A 22788-nucleotide genomic window follows, 5' to 3' on the forward strand; every position below is an offset into this window, starting at 1 on the left:
TGTTTCAGGCACAATCTACTCACCTCCGCCGCTGGACTTTTTACCATCGCCTACTTTCATCAAGTATCCCTCTACAGTCGTGGCCGGCCCCTCCTCGAACCTGGCTCTTTCATCCTCGGCAGCGGTGGGAAGCACCATATATCGCTCCAGTGCCTCCTTTTCTCCGTCATCGACGCTGCATACTTCCCCCTCTGCCGGTGTTGGATTGCCACTGTCCTTGTCAACGTAATACGGCTGGAGCCACACCCAAGCTCCCTCAGCCAACGCAGGTACATTGACGTAGCCTTCTCCTTTCCTCACGTCTGGCACCTTCACGACGGGGCTGTCTGATGTAAGCTCCCTGTCGCGCTCGAAGCGCCCCGGAACGTCTTTGGTGAGTACGAGCGGCCCCAGGTGGAAGAAGGCCTTCATCTTGGACAAGGCGCCCTGCCAGGTCCACGGAGGAAGGGAGAGTTCGCGGACAGGAAGGATTCCCGAATAGGCGTGGATTGGGGAAAAGGGATCCAGCAGCAGCGACCGGATGGACAATTTCTCATTTCGCCTGTTGTAAAAGTCGAGCGAGTCCGAGGCGCTCAGGGGGTCGACAAAGTGTGAGCGAAGGACAAGGGGACGCGTAGGGACAATGCTGTTTTGCTCTTCCATCTCCTCTTTCGAGAGATAATCAGAATATAGCTTGTCCATGTTGACGCCGAGGTCTGGTGATGTCTCGGGATCCAGGGACTTGGAGCATTTGAAAACTCCCACGAGACCGTCAAACCCACGTTGCTTATCGCCAATCTTGACCCTGAAAGCATACCTTGAGGGATCGGGATCGTGTTCTTCTGTATCGCTGTCACAATCATGCCCATTCTTTTCGCCCTTCTTCTTTTTGGGTCCGAGGAGCTTCCTCTTCACCGGCTGATCTCCAGTAGCCTGCGTGACCAACTCATCGGCAGCCATCTCCAAAGACCACCCGGCATTAGCCAAAGCCAGTGGTCGCCCAACGAGGGCCGCATTGGTAAAGCCTGCGTAGGCCTCGGGCGCTGGTTGCATGTTTTCCGTCGCGTGAACAATCATTTTCCAAAACGCACGCATGAATTCAACATCGCCACCTAAGCGGGTGGCCAGACGTTGGAGTTGCATGACTTCGGGTTTCAATCCTGATGGCCCTTGCTGCGCAGCCAGGGCATCTAGTGCTTTGTCGGACGGTGGTCTGAAGGGAAGCCACGCAGGTGTGCTCTGCGCACCTTTTGGTCCGCCGAAACGGACTTCGCGATAAAATGTCCCGTCTTGGGTAAAGAGCTGAATGCCCTGGTTGGCGTAGTTGATAAGGACCCAGCCCCAGATTGGATTTTCCCACTCATTCGCTGGACGCCAAAAGGGGGTTTTAATCGCTGCGCCGAGACCAGTAGAAGCAATGGTCTTAGGTTCACCGTCCTTGGTCTCCTTTTCGCTGCCCGATCGCACCACAAACGATGAATTGAGGCGAGAGAGCTGGTTAATCATAGGGGGTATTTGCATGAACTCGCATGCCTCTGGTGCAGGCCCAGGAGGGCATTGGGGAGGCTTCTCTCGTATTCCTTGCTTCTCTTCATTCCTGCCCGATATTTCCTCTTTCGACTCGGACGTGTCAATGACATTTGGATGCTTGTCCGGTCCGTCTTTCAGCTGCGGAGCATACCACTCCGAAATACATGGCCATACAGGTTGCCGACTTTTTTCGTCAGGGGTGGGGTCAATAGCATGAATTACCTGACCAAACTTATCGATGATGTTGATCTTTGTGAACCTGAACTGTCCATGAGTAGCTGGTTTGAAAAGGGAGTACGCAGTAGTAGACGACTTGACAGAGTTACAAAAGGGAGTGTCATCGGTCTGGATATCAATAATGCGAAGCTGTGGCTTGTTGAAGCCAGCGCCCGGTCTCAGGGCTGCGACCATGGGTTCTACACCACCAGTGCGCGCATCACGCAAGTTTGGCTTAATGTGGTTTCCCTGGAAAACAGTGGTCAGCTGCGCTGTTAGTCCAGCCAACGGCGCAGACAGAAAGGCCAATTGGTGGAGTTCCTTTTGCAAAGACTCTCTGTCTTCAGGGCTGAGGTAGTCGTAGTTGCCTCCCGGGTCTTTATGGTCAAGGATAGGCTTGGGAGTACCGGCGAACAGCTGTTCAATTTTGGCAGCTAATGAGAAGCTTGGCTGGGGAAGAAGAAGAGCCCGGCCTTGAATGGCATTCTTGTCCAGGTCCTGGTCGTTTTTCTTACCAAGCTTTGTTGATCCTGGAATGCCGTATCGAAGTTGGGCAAGTGTTGACGAGCGACTTCCTTGCGCTGAAAGGCGCCAATCCTCAAAGGGAATATGGTAGTATTCTACTTCCCATTCGAAAAACAATGGAAACCAGGGCTGACTACGATTCCACCTGTCCCGCCAAGCAGAAGGTGGCGCGGGAGGTGGAATTGGTCCCTCTAACACGGCAGCCGATGACGTCTCCGCGTGACTTCTGACTGAGAGTTGATCATGAAACAGAGGAGGCGTCTTGGTCGTTGGAATTTCCCCTGCATCCATCTTGGGTTTCACATCCGGTCGTCCCAGAAACAGAAACTCGGAGACCAGTGCCTTGATTGAACTTTGTACGGCACCGCTGGGCAACTTTGACGCAAGCATTTTGTCAAAGTCGCCCCAAATTGTACGATCAGAGTCGGAACCGAGCGTCTGCTCGTCGAGTCGCACCAAAAGCTTATCCAAGTAGTCTGGTTGCCAGCCAGAATTGACACCGCCAACGAGTAAGGTCGGGTCGCGTTGTTGATAAAAGGTGGCAGCGGCCCCTGGTTTGACTTTTTGCCCGACTACAGCCAACTTGTCCTGGATTGTAGTGTCGCAGGCTTTCATTGTAGCTTCTAACTTGTTGAATCTTTTTTCCAGTTCGGAGACCAGCCCCTTGTAGGTGTTTTCCTTCTCCCCCGACAATGGATCAGTCACACATTGCCACCAGAGCGAGAACATGTCTTTTCTCAGTCGCACCATAGCTCGGAGGCTCGCATCTAGCAAGCCTTGTTCTAGGTTCAGCCCTCGAAGCGTCTCGATCAGTTCTATTGGGGTGCCGCCGGAGCGATCTGACCCCTTTTCCATTCCAGCTGCGTTCCAACGCTGGCCGCCGTCGGCCCGGACAAAGTTCCAGTTGTATAAGAAATCAGAGGCCTGATTTTGCGATTCCACGCCGTCGTCTCGAGACAAGAGATGACGCTCAAGCTCAGTGATCCACCTCTCCAGCTTGGGGACTGTGACTGGATCCTTGTCCTCCATACCGTTGCCCCCATTTCCAAGGCCTGAAGGAGGAGCCAGACAGGTATGAGCACGGGCATACGTTGTTAAAGCATCGAGCGGTGTTGTACCGACCGCCAGAGGTATTGTACTGTTTAGCTGGGTGCAGAAGCCGTCCGCAGGGACAATGTCAGGTTTCTTCTCCGAGTTCCAATCAACCTGATACATTGCGCCGTGACACACTGCTCGAGTTTTCCCCTCATCCTTCAACCAGGTTTCGAAAATTTTGCCGACAGAATCATCATTCATTTGCTTCCCGTCAGAGTCTTCCAGCTTGATTCTCAGCTTCAGTGCATTGAGTCTTTCCTTTCTTGATTGTGGCTGGTTGCCGAGCAGTGGTCCCGTGAACAAGTCATCGGCCGGCTTGGCGTTCCAGCCCACGACATAATAATGCGCCGATGCCCGAGAGAGAAATTGACCCTTTGCATACTCAAAGTTGTCACACATGCTGAAGACATTGGAGTTGTGGGGTTGATAGTCGGCAAATAGCGGATTAGAAGATGACAGGAGGCTGAAGTGAGGGAGAAACCTAGCCGCCTGCGGTTGAGGTGGCTTATCCTTGACACAATCAAACTCAATCACATAGCCTTCCTTCACCGCAGATGGGGGTTCGTACAACTCGTCCCATTCTTGGAGGGGAGTCTTTTTCCCTATGAACACCTCTGCCTGTTTCGATACGGTATCTTCATCATTGCTGCCATCTCCAGCTGCGATGAATGGTGATACGTCTGTCTGCAAGTCCACATCGACATCAAGGTCTTTCAGATCCCACATCCTATCACTCTCAACCACCCAAGCAGCGAACTTGGGGACCTGACTCCGCGCAGACTCTGGGAAAATGCTCGTCTCATCAGCGATATGCCGAATGACAAGCCAGCGGTTTGGGACTGAAGGAAACACTGGTGGTGCGAAATCGACGGCCTTTTGTTCGTTCGATAACCCCCTAGAAGCGCGGGCCTGGGAAAAACTCTGGCTCTTGACGGCATCATGGCCGGCAGCGGCGACACCGCTTCGAAATAAACGGGGGAGTGTCCAGTGAAGATACACACCAACTCTGCGTTGGATGGCTTTCTCCGACCCCAGGTTGGTGAATCGAGAATTGAACTCTGCAGGCCAAGAATTGTACAAGTCAATCGGGTTCTGGATATCTGGCTGAACCAGGCTGCTGTTCAGGCGAAGAAAAGTATAATTGGGTTGCTCAATGGGAGCGATCTTGGCTCCGACAGCGTCAAAGGCGGAAGCAGTTCCAGATGTGGGGATTGGAGGAGGAATGCCATCACAGACGGGTTTATTGAAGACAAAAGCGTCGAGTTTCAGCGGAATGAGGACACACTGGTTAGGGTCGGTAGACGAAGACTCGGTGCCTTGTTTCTCGGCCATTGTCGAGCTTGGGACTCCTTTCCTTGTTTAACGCAACTTGGCAAAGGACTGGTTGATCCAAGCCGCGGGGAGGCGACGAGTACGTAAAATCGTTGTTTAAAATGCTAGCCATTTCGAAGGTTCATGCGTGGAAAGATTGAAATTTTTGGCTTTCCAGTACAACGCCGTAGGAAGCTAAGGATGCCAATCGTTCCAGGCACTAGAGTTGAGGCACAAGCAAAACACGTCAACCTGGTCTGGGCTTGCACAGTGGGGTGGAGTGCGGTCAAGATGTCTGGTGTCTGGTACGTCCACAGGACCGCGCACTGTGCAGCTTGCACTCCGCACCCCTGCTCTTGGCGTGGCGACCCGTACGACCCCGCCAATTGCCAACAAGCCATGCCCATGACGAAAATTCCTTGCCGCGTGCTTACGACGTCTACGCACTCATTCTCGAATCTCCTCATTTTTCATTTTCAAGACTCGATAGTGTCACAACCCTGCAGAACCCTGCATGAGAACCGCCTGTCGGCTGAGGCGAGTCGACAAACCACGGCCTACCGCCCTCGAGCTAGATCTCGTCTGGCTTGCAAGACTCGGGCTGAACGCATGCGGCTTGCTCATGGTTCCAATTCAGGACGCACTATTGAGCCGCGATGCAACCTCTTGGCTACATCTGTATGGCAGAGCTATAACTGTACAGAGGGAAGCTATTGAAAACCCCCGCGGGTAACATCCGGGATCCCCGCACGAGATATCGGAATGCAAACATGGGCAAAACTCAAAAGGCCCTTCCGGCATGGAAAGCCGGTCAAGAGACCTACATGCCTACGGAGGGCAGACTGTTTACATTGAAAGAATCGAACCCTCCTCCCTCGTCGCTTCAAGCTCGAATGTATAAAAAACCAGGATCGCGCACGAAAGTCTAGACAATAAGCTTACCTTGTGCATCTTTCCTCTCTCCAATCTCAAACCGCTATCACGCGCTAAGCCTCACTGCCTTATCGTACGCATTCGCCTTTGCTTCACTCCTCATAATGCCTGAACAGAAAAAACCCTCGGAACCCAAGAAGATGGCTGCCGTCACTGTCATCGCCAATCCACTTGCCAAGGCTAATGACAAAGTTCTCATCTTCCAAAGCGGCGATGTCAACCTGGCACTTCGCGTTTCCTCGCGAAGCCTCATCGACTTCAATGCTCGTGCATCCATGGGCCCCAAGAGTACCGAGGTCGTGGGCCACAAACTGACTGTGCCCAGTCAGCTTGTCAGCATGGTGTACCAGGACACGGTGACGGTGTACGGTATTACCGGTCAGGAGGTCGCGGACCTGAAGGTCGAAATGCTCAGCCCTGTCCAGGCATGTGTCGGGGAGAACGGTCTGAAGCCAATTACGGGCGTGCTTGCTGGTTGTGCCCAGCCAGATGGGGAGAGGGGTTGGCTCTACTTCATCACGTATGTTGAAACTGCGGATGACAAGATTTGCGATCATGTGCAAATGCTTACAAAGGGAATAGGAAAGACGATGATGGCAACACCAAGATTGGTGAATGGGTTCTGTCCGAGCAGGGCCCCAAGATGAACTATCTCGATCTCGCAGACTTTAGCCCCGACACGAATCTGTATGCCGTATACGACGAAGCGCAGAAGAAGCGCTGGCTCATTCTCCAGCAATCTGACGATACGGTAATCATCTACGATCCAGCCAATAACAAGAGTTCGTTTACCCTTTCTTTACCCTTGCCCCTTTTTCTCCCCATCTTCGCAGAGATGTAGTCGGACGCAGCGTACTGACAAAGTTGCCCACTAAAAGAATTCGACGTCTCCGAGTCAGACACACGCGTCATGTCCAACACACCTCTTGCTGTCACCATTATCCCTGGGAATGAGGAGAAGAAACGCGAATGCCGCATTGTCATCTACTTTGTCAGCGTTTTGGACAAGAAGCTGAAGAAGAAGAGATTATTAAGTGCCAATGCCGTGTTGGGTGGCAAAACCATCACCTTTGAGGAGCCCGAGGAACAGCCTCGTGTGGTCAAGTCTTCGGATGATTCGGAGACTGTTGTCAAGGACTGGGCAGGTCTCTCGGCGTACCTGGACACACCAAGAGAACGTGTCGTTGTGTTTGGTTTGACCACAAAGGAGGAGGGCCGGGAAGCTACCTTCCAGGCTATTCAGCACCCTTGGAAACGACTGACCGACTCCAAGTGACTTGTTCCCTACAAGCAAGACGATGGAAAGGGTTGCGCGTGTGGAATTCCGAAAGCTTTGGGGTTTGCATCGGTTGATGGACGGTGTGTCATGTGCGGTGCACTGCAAGCAGCATCAGCCGCGGGTTACGATGTTGATGTTACAATGACGGGCATGTACAGGCTGCGACTACGTTCCAAGCTATAAAGGGCTGGGGGATTGCGCAGGTTCTGTGATTCGTTCAATACCTACCTACCTACCAAGTTGAATGTCACGCACGCCGATTCATGAAGAATATCTTGCTATTTAACCCAAGAATCCAGGCGAATGGGTCCATATGGAGACATATTCCACGACGAAACGTTTTGATGATCGTTTGCTACCCAGCGTCTTGACGTGACTGATCCATGAGTTTGTGTCACGATTTACATTGTAACTTGAAATCGACCGATCTGCAGCGGAAGTTGTAGATGGATTAAGAATAGCGAAGGGATGTACGTGTCAGACGGCTTCGCTTCTAGTACAGTGACAATGACAACTTTTCCATGCAGCCATGCCCAACCCTATTGACAATATGCCGAGGAGTTGTAGACCCAAATTCTGCTCCCGAGTCCCAGCTCCGGAAAGAAGCAAGAAAAGGGCGGGATTGCCAAACAGGCCTGGTTGAACCCGGTGGTTAACTCTTGCCGACGCAGCGTTATCAATTCGTTTCCGCCGTCGGTACAGGCTTCATTCACATCAGCGTACGGGGTAGCTCCAGTTGTTGAGTGAGGCTGGGCGACACACAGTGCGGAGGTTTTAGTGTGTTTAGGGGGCTTAGTGGGTTTAGTGGGCTTAGTGGGCTTAGTGGGTTTAGTGGGTTTAGTGGGTTTAGTACAGTCCATTTGACCGGGTCCGTGCAATGCACGTTCATTAAATGTTTGCCAAGAGGCCACCTCATAGCCCCTGTGGTAGTTCGAACTTAGTCCCCGTTAGTCTCACGTTCAGCCAGCCGCCTTCGCGGGCGTCGGGAGGGAAGGAGCGAGGGGCGCCACGGTTCCGAAGCAAAGCAGGCTGCGGGCGAGGACCGTGACGTGACATTCATCTTTCCATACGCCGTACCCCGTACTCTTTCTCCTATCACAAAATCCCTTCGACCATCCCGAGCCCCTGTACGGCGATAAAGCTTGAGCCTTGAGGCTCTGGGGTGCAAATATCCATGTCGGCATCCAAGCCCCAGCCCTCTTCCTTTTTGGGCTCGGCTTCTGCTGCAAAATCGCTACGGAAGTACTCCGTACAGTGCTGCTGCTGCTGTACGTTCTGCCTGTTGAGCTACTCCCAAAGCAGAACAGCCAAAGCAGATCATACCTATCAGCGTGACAGGAACCAGAGGTTACCAGACCATCCATCCGCCTCAAATCGGACTATTGGCCCAAATGGCTAACTGGTCGCTAAAATGCAATCAGCTAACGTTGTTGAAGGCTGTTCCGGCCCCCTTGCCTTGGAATGAGTACTACTAGTTTGTTATTCCTACTCGACCTTACATGCGCTGGTTAATGAAAGTTCCGAGTCCTTACTCGGAACCCATCGCGGCCTTCCTCGTTGCCAAGTTGGTTGAATCTTTTCTTGACCATATTCTTTGGTAACCCAATGCTTTTCTAATGCTGCGGATGGAAACCCACGGCTTCACTTGCTGCGTGATTCAATAGCTGGTCAACATGGACTATCAAACAAGGCTCGGTGTTTCGTCATATTTTGTTGGCCTGGGCATTGGGGATGCTGCCATTCATATCCTTTACTCCACCACAGGTCCTGCGGCGGACAAGACTGTCGAACGGGCCATTTTGATGGATGGAGGTGGAGGAGCTAGCCCCTTCACCATGCGCCCACACAACAACATCAACAACACCATCAAAGATATTGAAGATGCCTTTGTATGTCAAAGACCTGGGCCCCCGTACGGCGGAAATTCCCCCAATCATCCTCGCAACCGCCTCCAGTTCGACGCCTTCGTCATCACCCACTGGGACCATGACCATTATGAGGGCATCCTGTGGTTTCTTTTGTGCGATCTGATCGAACAGCAACAGAGAAACCCACCACAGGACTTGTTGACGCGGGCTCGATACGGCGGACCCCAGGGGAACGACCCATTGTCCACATTCTATGCGCCATACTGGGCCGGATGCTACCAGGGAGAGAACCACCAGTACCCTGACCTGAAGGCGAGGATTACGCGCAGGTTCCAGACTCGTCAGATCCAACCCGTATTGCCTCCTGTTCTGTACGCCACGGCAACACTGGATATCCAATATGGCAACCAATGGTTTTACAACCTGCTGCGGGTGCGAGCCGGCAAAGAGCAGCTGCTTGGCAGAAACCTCTTTGAGCGCGGCGACCGGCCCCAGGGGGCAGTACCACGAGCTGGTTGTGCCACTCTAACAGATTTGATGAACTTGTATCCGGCCCCGCTGTACGGGAATGATTTCCCAGCTGTTCCTCAAGGCTCAGAGCAGCCTGGCATGTTTGTGGTTGCGTGTAACATGGAGGTCGTGGGTGGGGAAATTTACAACAACGTCCCCGCAGATGGGCATCTCACTGCGACAAACATGTCGAGCATCTGCTGCCTGCTGGTCTGGAGACCAAGCAACTACGTCTCCATGTACACCGCCGGAGATGTTCACTGGCAACTCGAACAGCGGATAGCCTCGTGGATGCAATACGAGCGAAACCAGCCGCTCGGGGACAAAGCCGTGACGGTCATGAAGCTCAGCCATCTCCACCTTACATGCTGGATCAGCTATATGCAGAGCTGGCAAAAGAACGTAAGAGACGATCACCAAGGTGCCAACATAAGTTCAGCGCGCGAGATCTTTGACCGAATCCGGGAGCAGTATCAGGATGTTTGCGACACGTTGGAATCAGTAGGCTTCAGCAGTGAAGATGTGCCATTACCGTACTTTGTTGAGCTGATCAGTGGAGACTTGCAAAATCATGGAAATACAGAGGAGCACTACTGGCGGAATGAGGGGGTACGAATTAGGAGGCACATTTTCAACAGCTTGAGAGCTGAGATTCTTCCTGTCCTGGCCTTTGAGTTTCACGAACTGTATCTTTGGACACAGAGTCTAAAAGACTACGTTACTTTCACCATTGTGGGCGCTGAGAGGAATGCAGATTATAACAGAGTTCAATTTCGATACAGTGGACAATCAGTCTGTACCATGGAAAAGAAGGCTTGGGAAAGGCAGGTTATTGATTTCTATCATCCTGAATTTGTCGCCGATTCTGTCCCTGGCCAGAGTCATTCTCGCAATGATTCTACATTCTCGTGGGACTCAATGGCAGAAGACATTGCTCTCTTGAATCTGCGCAGCCGAGACGAGGAAGGAATCATGAAACCCCAAAGGTGAGCACTCTCCCCGCCGTGGGCACCCCGGGCCGTATGTTAATCGACACTCTGTTTCTTGGCCCATCTAGCTCGAAGCCCCATTACCTTGTTGCCGAAGGCGTGAAAGGAGGAGGGTCCTTGGATCCCAACGACACCACTGCTGTGCCTAGATCCAATCCCCTGCACACATTTATTCGCCAGTTGCCGCGGCATCGAATCGCGCTGGTGTCTCGACCAGGCTCCGATCCCCCTTCGTCTTCCCTTGCGGGCCCTATCAAGGTTGCTCTCGACGAAACGGACGAGTGGCAATTGTGGATGCGCACCGTCATGTTCGCGCGCCCCGAGCCCAGGACCAGATCTGAAAAGCCTCTGATCTTTTTTAGGGCTTCGGAATGGCCCCTCTCAGCCACTACGCCGATCAACTTTTCCATGACGACCAATATTGACATTGGCGACGGGCTACTCGTGACGCTGACTTGCGACACTAGTACAGCATCAAAGGCACTGGGGGTCGAGCAGAGTATCATCAATGCTATGGTTGCCGGTGTTGGCATCATGCCGATGGGCATCGACGTAACGCTCACTCCAGCTTCTTCCTGGACCCTTGGTCGGGTTGCCGAGTTGATGAGGTTTTCGCATAGCAAGACCATCACTTTCCTTCAAAATCTTCCCCTTGAGCCGGTCAATGCTTCCTCATCCGGCCAAAATGCCGTCTGGCACGCAGCAGGCGCAATGCATCAGACCATGATTGACCTCGAGTTCAAGATACCGAAAGAGGCTCACGACAAATTTTCCGAATGGATCAACGCCACTGGGCTGGAGCTCACAATTGTCAGCGTCACAGTAAGAGCTCGTCGCAGCGGATACTATCGATGGGCCCGTCCGCAAAAGAAGCCACAGAGCGAAGCAAACAAAGACCCCGACGGCGACCGCATCGAAAATCAGAGCACGATGCTTACAAAGGGGTCCATTTCATTTACCGTAGCAGTAACGCTCTCAGGATACGCATTTACGATGAGGATCGACATTGCCAATGACTATGTCCAGTTTTCCTTGCAACGTGATGTGGCCGATCCCGGCGAGAGCGAGCTGGGAAAATTACTTCGATGGGCGGCCAGAGCTTTGAGAAACACGAACGACCAGGCATCCAGCCTGGGCCTCAATGCAAAGGGCGACTACGAAGGCAGCTCATGGGCTTCCTGCGAGCACTGGATTGAAGCCGCTGCGGATTTTCTCGGCGCGGTCCGGCCGCGTCTCATCCAGTTTACCATTGCGTACGATTCAAACGGCAAGATGCAGGGCCTCTCGGATGCATCCATCATTCTTCAGGTCGACCTGAAGACGGGGGTCCCGGATGACAAGAACACCGTCGTCTTCTTCTTGACCTTTGGTTGGAACACCCATGGCGCCTCGATGGGCGGAAGGCTTTGGTGCGCTCCTGACCCCGACTCTATGTGGGACAATTTCGAAACTGCGTTGCCGGGATATGAGAAACGTTGGCACCTGGAGCCCGTGAATCCCGAAAAAGCCATGGATCATGTGGACTTGAAGAAGCTGCTGGGGATCACGGACCTTCCTGCCGGCGTGCCCACCGAGGTCACCGAGGCCGAGATACGGCTTGACGGCAAGACCATGACGTTCAAAGGAGCGCTTTCCTGCTCCTACACCGGCAAGGAGCCTGCGCAGGTCCCCATGCTCAAACTCGACAGGCTTGAGCTCTACGCCGAAAGGACGTGGGCGGACAAGAAAACCGGTACGCCGGCGACGTGGCAGGTCAGCCTTGGCATAAACATGCTGCTTTACCCGCTGGCCAAGGACGCAGCTGCGCTCGACGACGGCAAAAAGCCAGCTTCTGGCGGGGATGATGCCCCGTGCCAGCTCACGGGCGAAATCAGCTACAGCAGCGGCACTGGAAAAGATGATTCGACATGGACTCTGACTGCGGAGATGGTGGGCCTTAAAGTGAGCCACCTCGCGCAGTTCTGGCCCGAGGGTACCGTGCGCGACTCGGCCATGGGCATGCTCTCACACATCACAGTCAACTCTGCCAGGCTGACGTATCACTTTGACGCCGGGGACGGGGCCGGGGGGAAAGACTTTGCCTTCGATGGCGCGGTGACCCTCGGCGGGCTGCGCTTGCGACTTGATTTTCACTGCAACTCGGCGGCTGGGTGGGAGTTTGGGGCCTACCTCAACCGCGATACCGAGGATTCCGCCAGCGTGGGTGACGGCGCTGCCACGGTAGGGTCTATTCTTGGAGAGATTGCCGGCAAGGACAGCCTGCCCCTTATTCCTGGAGAGGTGCTCTCTATCCCTGTTACGCGGCCGGGGAGCGACGAGGAGACTCTGTCGTTTAGATGCGTCTTTGTCAAAGATGCGGTCGAATCGTTAGACGATAAGAAGCCAGGCGGATCCATTGTGTTTACGGCTTCCATACACATCAATGCCATTAGCTTGACAATGATTCAATGGCGCGACGTCTCCTGGGACAGGAATGTACCGTCGAAGCGCGTTATCAAGGTATCTCTGAGTGAGCTTGGAACGATCAAGGCGCCTCTGGTCGGAGAACTCAAGCAGCCATTCGAGCAGCTCGCTTACATGTGGGTGTCAGACAATGCGTCGGCCAAAGTTCAACCCAAACCGAAGACGGGAGATGCGGGCGCCGAACTGTCAACACACTTTTCCAACCTGGCTGAAAAGAGCAAACTCGTTGCCGGGATCAGAAAGAGAGAGGTTCTTCTTCTGAACAAGGTCCTCAAGAATCCATCCGACACGCTCTTCTTCAAGTCCAATGCCGCCGATCCAGATAAGATCAAGCCCCAGGATTTCGTCGTCGAAGCCGGCTCGCACTTTATGGTTATTGCAAAGAATGACAAGGAAGAAGTCGTCGCCGTGCTAGACTACGTGTTTGCTCGACCCAGACCTCCCTCTCCGCCCAAACAACTCGAATACGGAGCCTTTGCGGACGCAGAGACGCCTTCGAAAGAGCCGGCCAAAGCACCGCTCAAGAAGAGCGCGGGACCGCTCTCCATTGAAAATATAGGCCTGACGTTTGATCTGGACAACAACAGGCTGGGCATTGTTCTGGACGCGACCTTCTTGCTCGGCCCGATAGGCTTAGCCCTGCTTGGCTTCGGGGTCAGCGCCAAGATAGAGGCACCTAAGAAGACGTCCAGACTCGGACATGGTGTAAGCACGGCGGACGAGGTCACGAGCAGCGGCTTCGGATCGGTGCCGCTCTCTAGTCCACAAGTTACGCTGGCTGGCCTGATGGTGTCGTTTGACAGACCCCCGGTGACAGTGGCCGGGGGCTTTGTTCGTACCAAGATGGATGACGCTACTTACTACGCCGGCGGGCTGATTGTTGGCTTTGTCCCATGGCGGATTCAGGCCATGGGCGTCTATGGCGAGGTTCCCAAGAAGCTCGGGAAGCAGCAGGTTGGACAAGCTCGAAAACACGGGCGGTCTTTGACGTTTGGCGTGACCGAGCTGTCTAGTGACTGTGAGGGCGAAGACGCTGTTGAAGAGCTGAACAGTGAGAAGCCGGTAGAGACGTTTACCATGTTCTTTGTCATACTGAAGATCGAGGGCCCCCTGTTTAGCGTCGGATTCGCAGACATTTCTGGACTGACGGCCGGTGTCGGCGTCAACACGTCTATGCGTCTGCCAACCGCGGAAACTGTACTCGACTTCCCCTTTACCAAACCTTCTGGCACGCCGGCTCCGTCAGAAGGACCATTGGCTACGCTCAAATCCCTCATACGACCCCCCGAAGGGGTTGAGCCTTGGTTCTCCCCCCGCGAAGGCTCGTTCTGGATCGCGGCAGGCCTCAAAGCGACGGCCTTTTCGCTCATGGCCGTCGACGCTGTGCTTGTCGTCACCATGAACCCCTCGATCCAGCTCGGCATCTTCGGCGTCGCCACCATTGACGTGCCTAGTCTCGTGGCGCCAGTCAAGTTTGCGCATGCTGAGCTTGGAATTGCATGCGTGTTCGACCCAGCTGCCGGAGCCTTCCGGTTCGATGCCCAACTGTCCCCGAGAAGCTATGTGCTGCACGAGAGCTGCCACCTCACGGGCGGCATGGCGTTTTACGCCTGGGCCAAGACGGGAGACTTTGTCTTGACACTGGGGGGTTACCACCAGGCCTTTGTCCCGCCGGCTGCTTATCCCAACCCGCCGAGACTGGGCATTGACTGGTCGCTGAGCGATCACTTGCGCATCTCGGGCGAGGCCTACTTTGCGGTGACGCCGCGCATGTGCATGGGAGGAGGCAAGCTGAACGCCGCCCTCAGCCTGGGCCCGCTGACGGCGTGGTTTGACGCTTTCCTCGACTTTCTGATCAACTTTCGCCCGTTCAAGTTTGCGGCCGACGGGGGGATATCCGTGGGTGTCCGCTTCAGCCTCGACCTGTGGCTGGTGACCATCCGCATCAGCGCGGAGATTGGCGCCACCTTGAGCGTCCTGGGGCCGCCGATGGCCGGAAGGGTTCATGTGGACTTTTGGGTGTTTGGGTTCGACATTGACTTTGGCGACCGTGATCGCGCCCTGAGAGAAGGCGCTGTGGGCATGTTGACGCTGGACGCCTTCAAGGAGCTGGCGCTCAACGACACGGGAGCCGCCAAGACGGGGGTGCCGATGATGGGGGACTGGGTGGATGTCAAGCGCCACGGTCATGGCGACGACGGCCAAGTCGGCTCCGACGAGGACGACGGCAAGAAGAACAAAACCAGCGAGAGATTCCTGTTCAACTGCTTGGCTGGCCTCCTTCCCGACGCCGCTCCGGACGGAAAAGGCCAGGGGAGCAACGCGTGGATGGCCACCATGTTTGACGACGGGTCGGCGGTCCCAGAGTCAGCCTGGGCCGTCAAGGCCGGCGAGCTGGAGTTTGGCATCACGCTCGCCTTTGCCGCCAGCGCTGCCACGATCTACGACCAGCGCCCGACCGCCCGCACAAAGGAGCTCAAGGTCGACATCCCGGCCGAGCAGCAGAAGATCTTTGCTCTGCCCATGAAGCTCACCGAGAAGATTGAGTCCACCGTCAAGGTCAGAATTTGCCGGAGCGCCAAGTGCACCGCCTTCCGGCCGCTGAACGACCAGCAGCGCCGAGATGACAGGTGGCTGGTCAAGCCCGTCATCAAAAACGTGCCCAAGAATCTCTGGGGAGAATACGACCCCAGGACAGATCCGGCGCTGCAGGGCAACGCCGTGGCCTCGTTGCTGAACGCGCCCAAGGCCGCGGGCTGCGTCGCTCTCGTCATGGGCCTCACATTCCAGCCGCCGCTGCCGTTCATCTCCCGGGACCGGGTGCCCAAGTTCAACATTGTCAGGGACATGCTTCTGCGGGTCAAGAACGAAGGGTACGCGTGGAAAGACTTGGACGGAAAGGCGGACAAGGCGTGGAGTCCGATGGCAAGAGGGGAGGAGGCCGAGCAGGAGTGGGAGCGGGTGCGCAAGGTCTGGGACACGCAGGAGACGGAGGCGAGGGCCAGCAGCGTAGTGAGGCTATGGAGCCAGAGGATGGGCTGGAAGAGCGGCGGGGATGCGGGCAGCCAGCTTGCGGGATGTAGACCCAGGGGTCTGTTGGCGAGGTTTGACGATGTCGTTCCAGCGGCGCCAATGCTTGCGGTAGGCGCGGCATAGGGCCGCTGGGGCTGCTGGGGCCACGATGTAACTCGGCATTCCAGCTTGCTCACTCGCGTCACCTGAAGCACCTAGTCGTGGTAGACAGGTTAGCTTTGATAAGAATCTGCTCAAGATATATATTCGCTGTGTATACCATGGGCATTTAGTACATGTAAGATGGAAGGTGAGATGAGAGGGTGATGATGCCAAGTGAGTCTTAATTAGCGGCTACAAGGAAGAAGGGGCAGGTAGAGGTGGTAGCTGGCTTTTGAGCATTCCTTGATAAAGAGCTATCAAGACAGGATCGGTCGGAACTCTTGAGAATACACTAACACGTCTTTTGCGGAAAGAAAACGTCTCGCGCCGTGCTCGTACTCATCGTTCGGCTCCCTCTCTGCACGCGCCATGCCATGGCTGGGCCTCCTAGCTTGACAGAGCTGCGAGTTGCAGGTTCTGTCGCTCCAAGCTCCTGCAGGTGTCAGAACGAAACGACCAAGTCATTCGTGGCGTCTGCGTTCTTCTGGGAAGTAGCTCCCCTAAAACGCGGCATTTCCAATCGCGCCTTTTTTTGCTTCTGCTCTGATTTTTTTTGATTATGCAGCACCACGTTCACGTTACCCAGATGCGTGTGAATTTCCAGAAACCATGCCCGTTGCAAAGCATTGAAACATCGTGTCCGTTTTTTTCACACTCGTCCGTTTCGCTCAGTGCATTAATCCTCAGGAGAAAAATCAAACTGCGGATTGAGCCGACTTGCCCGCGTCGCAGGGCCCAAACGTAGCGTCATGTCGTCGTCGTGGTCGTCGTCGTCGTCGTCGACCGCGCAAAACACCTAGGCCATGGACGGACGACAGCTGTCGCTCACATCCCATGCGGGTCGGATGATGTCTTGCACTTTTGAATCGTGGGCAACGGGGGTACGGCTTGACTTCCGGCGAGGGTGGATTGTGTGTGGCCTTGGTTTTCATTTACAGCAAGACTTGCACGTCTACTCGTTGCTCTTTTGCAGCAAATAGTTTCACATGTTGCTGACTTGGATCCGCTGCAGACTCGACAGGAAGAAGGACAAGGTGGTCGTGGCAAACCAGAGGCAGCGTCTCGATATAGCGCAAAATGTACCTGGTGAACCGAGATCCCCCCCTTTCTTACCCCTGCGTCATGTCGGTAAAGGCGGTGGCTTCCTCTTCGTAGCTTACACTCAGGGTCAGGCTCAAGTCTCGAGGATCCCCCTTCCAGGCCGCTTCGCTTTCCACCCCCTGGACCGCGTCCTTGTGACGGTGATTCAGCTCGGTTGCCACCCTTCGGAATTCGTTCGCCAGCACCTCCATGTTTCCGTGCTCCACGCCATCGTGGCCTACGCGCAGATCGATGGGGTAGAGGCTGCTATATGTCGCGTGCTCGTCCTGCTCCTCGATCGTCTGGCGGATGTTTTCAATCAGCCCGGACGTCCATCCCGGCTTGCAGAACAGGTCAATGCGCCACGCGAAACTCATGAAAGCCTTGGCTATGCCGCTCAGCCCCGGACACCAGGGTTGGATGGAGAGGCAGCCCCGAACGGACAGGATAAAGTAAATCTGCGCATCCGGGCAGGAGCTGTCGCGGAAGACCTCGTTCACGAGATACAGGAAGCCGGGAGTGACCAGCATGGTGAGGTTGGTTGTCTCGAACCGCGTCCTGTACTGGTACACCAATCGCTTGAGCTGACGGACCGAGGCGTGGTACGCGGCTGCTGGGCTGTTGTCTTCCGAAAGGAGGAAATTCCGCAACCCGGCCTGGCGGCCGGCGCTCAGAAACGGCCGCCAAATGTCCATGATTGCGGTCTGGTACCATATGCTAGAATCGGTTGGGTTTTCATCTGCTTCAGCTTGCCGCGGACCATTCGCTGCATGTGAGCATTTGTGGAGGAGACCTACTGCATAATGAGGACGTGATGTGCACACGAGGGGCCTCGCGCGACGCTTTCCGGCAAGTCTCGAGACCACTCCAACAAATTCATGTACGCCGCTTCGGCGTTGTGCAAGGGAGATTGCACGTAGGATTCGTACCCGTCCCGGAAGGCGTCGTGGACGATTCGCCAAAACTTGGATAACCAGGTGAAGGTGGTTCCCATGTAATGGGCCAACGTCAAGCCGTCGCCTTCTCCCGGAATCGGCAGTGACGGTGCATGTTTTAGTCGGTGCTTTCGTCGAAAGTATATACAGTGCAGTCTATCAAGTCAATAAATGAAATAAAATAATCTTTTCTCCGCTCGCCATCATCACAGCACGCTCAAACAGGTTTTCCAATACATACGTGTGCCACCCAAACGCACCCCAGGCAGCAAACGCGGCCGCGGCTCTCATTTCCTCGTCCTCGAACCGATCAAGGGGCGGTTCACCACCCTCTCGGTCAAAGAGACCCAGCCGTAGACCCATCTCGGCGCTGCTATCGAGATACAGCAAGCCTACACGGTCCATTCCATGATGGTTGCATGCAAGGACCAAAAGTATGGCTGCCGACACAGCTGTTACATCTGGAGGCTGGTTCTGGTTTGCAATCCAGCGGAGCTTTGCCTCTTCGAGAAACAGGACCGACATTGCCTTCGCATCTGGGTTGAACTGTCCGTAGGTTGCCTGTTGAGACGTTGTAAGAGACAGTTACTATCACCGGTCAAGTTCAAGACCTACGCAAGACCAAGCGAGTAGAGCGCTGACGAGTAACGGCGAACAGAAACGGCCCTTTCCCAGGACAAGGTCCCGCAGAAACAAGTCGGCTTCAAAGACAGCAAGAACCGGGTGCTCATTGCTCAGATAAAAGGAAATCGCCCTGGCAGCGAACGAATTCGATATGAGGACTGAAGTCCACCTCCGAATGTTGAGGCTTTGCAATCTGGAATCGACGTAGTGGGCAGGGCCACTAGCTATCGGGCGGGACGCAGGATGAGGTTCTCCTCGAGTAGATGCAGAGCCGGCATTACCCAATCGTAACTGTTCTTCCCTCGAACACGCCCCTTGAAAGTCGTCGGCGCCGCGCAGACGCTTCCGCGGACGCGAAAAACCGGACGATTGCTGGCTACCATCGATAAGACGCAGATCAAACTTTTCAATTTCGAGCGGGTGCAGCGAAGGGAAAGCATTGGGGTATCGGAAGTGCAAGTCGAGATGTAAATGTGGATGGGCGGGCACCAAGGTAGGTTGTATCACGTCGTCCGTGGCCGAGGCAGACTCGGTGCCTCTCAGATGTCGCAGCAAGGCCACGACCGTCTCTGGGGGAGCAGTCCTTAGCAACTCCAGAACGCGGTTATGGTCCTGAGCTATGTTTCGAAGCTCCGTCATCTCCACCCGGAGATCGGTACGGTAAAGGCATTGCTGTCGACGGGAAACGCACGCCGAGCATTTCGGTTTCGCGCCGTCGCACTAGTCCGGGGGGACGAGAAAACATTACCGCCACGTTACAAGCTCGCGTGATGATGATGCGTTGAGCCGGGAGATATGGGTTCGCAAGGGGAGACAGGCTATGTCACAGGACCAACCTTGACTTTCCTTTTCCGACAAGCATCGCACGCGACAAGCGTGTGGGGGACCTTGAGACAAGATGATGGCGTCGGTTGCAGAGGCGGTGGGTCCGTTGGTCGAGATTCAGCCTGGTCGAGCTTCGGAACCAAGTATCGAAACGTCGAAGGGCGGTTCGACATGTGGAGATTGCAGCTTTCCCAGGGAGCAAGGGATGAGAAGAGAAGTTGACAAACGTCAAAGGGCGGTCGATCGCCAGTGAAAAATGTTGACGTTTATTTTCGCGTGCGAAGTTGTGGATCAGCTGCAAAGCTCAAAGCTGCAACGGTGCAACGGTGCAACGGGTGCAACCCAGCTGTCAAGTGGGGCCGTATGTGGGGCGAGGCGAGGCGGGGTTTATCACATGCATTGACGCTAAGCCCGAAATAGAACCGAATGTCTTCGCATATATTCCTGTTTTCCTATTAGCAGCTTGCATCCCCTCAGATAGCTCGACCATTTCACAGAACAGGACCAGTACCTCAAGTTTCGCGCAATCTTCGCCTAGGGTAAAGACCCTCATCTTCGCAGGTAAGTCCCAAGGTAGACTCTAGCTAGCACGAACACGCTTTAAGCGGCGAAAATAAAATAAAAAAAGTCACTACTTACCTTGTAGAGAAATATGTGCAAAGGTACCTGGTTCTATTTCGGGCTTAAGCGTCCTTGATGATTGCATGTTTGAAAATCCTTCTTTACGTGCACGAGTCTGCCATGCTTAATCTCGCGTCAGCTCTCATTAATTCGTACGGAGTACGGAGTACTGCGAAAGTCACTCAGCTTCACGGAGAATGGGTACCGGCATTTCCTGGTGAAGTGGCAGATCTCCTATCGAAGCTTATATCCAATAGGCAAGTTGGGCATATAAAGGTGTACTGCGAGCTGCGTGCAGACTATTCGGTATGAAGTCACTTATCCGGCGCAATCATGCCTCCGGGGAGCCATCTTTTAAACCCGGTGGCTCGTACCGTCTCTCCATCTGAAACTTGTCTCGTCTTGTTCCGGGGGCAATCGGATCGTTGTTCCGACCAATCATGGTGGCTCTTGATGCCGGTTCACAAAGGTAGGCACTCACACACGTGCTCGCGCTAGGGGGCTGTCGTGAATCTTTTCATTTTGGTCATTCTGTTTTAATTGCTGATGAAACGACGAGACGATCAAATCATACCAAGGAATAGCGTTGATAGGTACTTGTTGCCTGCTCTAGTCCGCTTGCAAGCTTGGTTCAGGACTGCCAGTGCATCCTACGCTCCCGTTGCCACCCCTGGGTCTCGTGGCAGCTGTTGCGGGGAAGTGATGAAACGAGGCGAAAACGCAAAGTCGCCCCGAAATTCTTCCCTATTCTGCCACCCTGCGTTTCCAAAGAGTGTGCCACTAGCTCGAAGCTCGTTCATCTCGAATACATGCTCAAAAATTTCCCTGGCTCGCTTACAACGTGAGCCCGATCCCTTAGTCGGCCCTCCGAACAACGGACTCGTCGACTGCAAGGCCATCGATTGCTTTTGGACAGGAGGGTGTATGTTCCATTCGCATGCTAAAACAGAGAATCGGACTTTTTCAGGGTGCCTGTGGCGACAGAGCTTGCTGGCTTTCGCGTATCGAAGATAGCTCGTGCGGAGCCACAGGGTGACTTGGGACACCTCTTTGCTCATGACCCAATCCTCAGGGCTCGCTTCATGATATAGGCGGTTACCAGCTTGGAAACGCTCATTGCGACTGAATTTTTTTTTCCCCTCCTTAGCACTAGCCCTTTTCAAAGGAGATCCGGCTCACTCACACTCTGGAATTGATGGCATTCGATGCTTGTAAAACCGGGTGCTGAGCCCGGCTCTTGTGAACGATGAAATAGTCTATAAAAAAGAACTCCTCAAGATTGGGCAAATGCCTTGCCAGAAATTGGTACAGGTGTGTCGGGTAAACAGCTTCGTGTGCCGAGTATGGAGCAGCGCTGCACAAATGGCAACGGCAAGGCTTGTTCGCAGGTCTCCAGGAGTGCGAGAAGCGCACAGCCACTCGTCTTATATGCTGCAGCTCTGGGCAGTCAGGGTCCACATGTAAATTGGTGTTACTTTGGAAAAGACTCGGGGGTAGATACTCCAAGCAGACAAGGTCGGAGGATCCACCCAGGGAGATGATGTTTCCATTGTTGAGCCTCAGAGTATCGGGTCTGGCGCACAGCCTACGGACAATATTCCGAGATTCGACACAGATCCGCGACAGCGTTGCCAGCTGTCGTCTGAGCGCTTGGTAGTGTGAGACGTCAGCTTTGGGACAAGGGCCGACCGGCATAAAGCAACTTTTCAACTTTTCCCTCGGCTTCTTGTCTGCTAGAAGACCCTTTGATAGTTCGTCTGTTTCTTCGCCAACGTCATCCAGATCTGTTACGGTAACAAACCCATGTTCAAGATTGTCACTCCACCTCCAACTGCCATCGACTGATTGTAACTTGAGAAAGTGAACCCCGGGTGTCGATAGGTACGACTCCCAGACTCGTTGGCGTATCTCTGGTGGAAGAAGCGGGAAAAGCGTAAAGTTCCTACACCCTTCGGGGACATGGAACTTGAAGGAACATGGCATGGCGGATGGCGGCTGGTCGCCTTCATCCACACAGTCTTTGGTGGGCTCATCTAGGAGGCAAGGCTCATACAGTCGTCTTGCAGATGACGGAATCATAAGATGAAGACTTTGGAGGTTCTGGGAAACTATGGCTCTCGCGCTCGGTTGCCAGCGTTCGTGAAACCCGGATGGTAAGCTACAAGGGGATGAAAGTGGGGGTGGTTGATGTCGAAAAATCGAGGATAAATTGTCAACAAGAATGAAGGTGAGAGTTTGCAACAAGAACGATGTAGAGGCGTCGATAATCAGGGACATGAAGGTTTTAAAAACGAAAAACGGACTGGGAAATGTTCCCAGCAAAAGTTTGCCTAAAAGCTCGACGTTTAGGCATGCGCTGCCATTGCTCCTTCCTCAGGCGTCAATATTGTCCGGTCCAATTCATCTTGCGGTGTACGGCGGCTTCAGCTTGCGTTAGTGGTGGGAGTCGGTAGTGAGTACTGTATCCGTACTGTATGTAGTTGCTCGTGTCTAGTGGGCCTTGGTGGGGCGCGGCCAGTGGCACCCAACCCATGCGGCATGACTGCATAACTTCCGTATTGGGCCTGGCCGACTGTGTTTCAGGGTCCAGCGGCCGCCAAGTAGAGTCAAGATTCGAGATCGCGACCCAGCCCTTCAGGGGCAATCGGTCTAATCGAGCGAAAATTAATGTTGCGCATTTTCTTTCATTTTTTTTTCTTAAAAATGAGAAATAGTAAAAAAAATGAAAGTAAGGCGCACTGTATTTATCGATTCTAGATCAATTTTCAGGGGCTCCCAAGTGCATAATCTCCCGGTACCGTCCCAGATAGATACATCAGGTATGTACCAAA

At 54.1% G+C, this 22788-nt stretch overlaps 4 protein-coding genes across 4 annotated transcripts; 2 read left to right on the plus strand and 2 right to left on the minus strand.

Annotated features, from left to right (window-relative positions):
• Window positions 1-15: 15 nt before the first annotated feature.
• Window positions 16-4677, minus strand: UV8b_05560 (uncharacterized protein; the record flags this gene model as incomplete). The annotated part of the gene is made up of 1 exon (XM_043143057.1): window positions 16-4677. The coding sequence occupies one exon, from the start codon at window positions 4675-4677 to the stop codon at window positions 16-18; it is 4662 nt and encodes a 1553-aa protein (XP_042998990.1).
• Window positions 4678-5693: 1016 nt separating this feature from the next.
• Window positions 5694-6865, plus strand: UV8b_05561 (uncharacterized protein; the record flags this gene model as incomplete). The annotated part of the gene is made up of 3 exons (XM_043143058.1): window positions 5694-6109; window positions 6172-6371; window positions 6468-6865. 3 exons carry the CDS (start codon window positions 5694-5696, stop codon window positions 6863-6865), a joined length of 1014 nt encoding a protein of 337 aa, XP_042998991.1.
• A 1676-nt stretch (window positions 6866-8541) lies between these two features.
• Window positions 8542-15854, plus strand: UV8b_05562 (uncharacterized protein; the record flags this gene model as incomplete). The annotated part of the gene is made up of 3 exons (XM_043143059.1): window positions 8542-8757; window positions 8824-10232; window positions 10304-15854. 3 exons carry the CDS (start codon window positions 8542-8544, stop codon window positions 15852-15854), a joined length of 7176 nt encoding a protein of 2391 aa, XP_042998992.1.
• Window positions 15855-16981: 1127 nt separating this feature from the next.
• UV8b_05563 (uncharacterized protein) lies at window positions 16982-19509 on the minus strand (the record flags this gene model as incomplete). The annotated part of the gene is made up of 5 exons (XM_043143060.1): window positions 16982-17669; window positions 17750-18043; window positions 18129-18448; window positions 18503-19231; window positions 19348-19509. 5 exons carry the CDS (start codon window positions 19507-19509, stop codon window positions 16982-16984), a joined length of 2193 nt encoding a protein of 730 aa, XP_042998993.1.
• Between the last annotated feature and the right edge of the window lie 3279 nt (window positions 19510-22788).

This window comes from Ustilaginoidea virens, chromosome 4 (assembly GCF_000687475.1).
Source record: "Ustilaginoidea virens chromosome 4, complete sequence".
In the NCBI taxonomy this organism is placed as follows: domain Eukaryota; kingdom Fungi; phylum Ascomycota; class Sordariomycetes; order Hypocreales; family Clavicipitaceae; genus Ustilaginoidea; species Ustilaginoidea virens.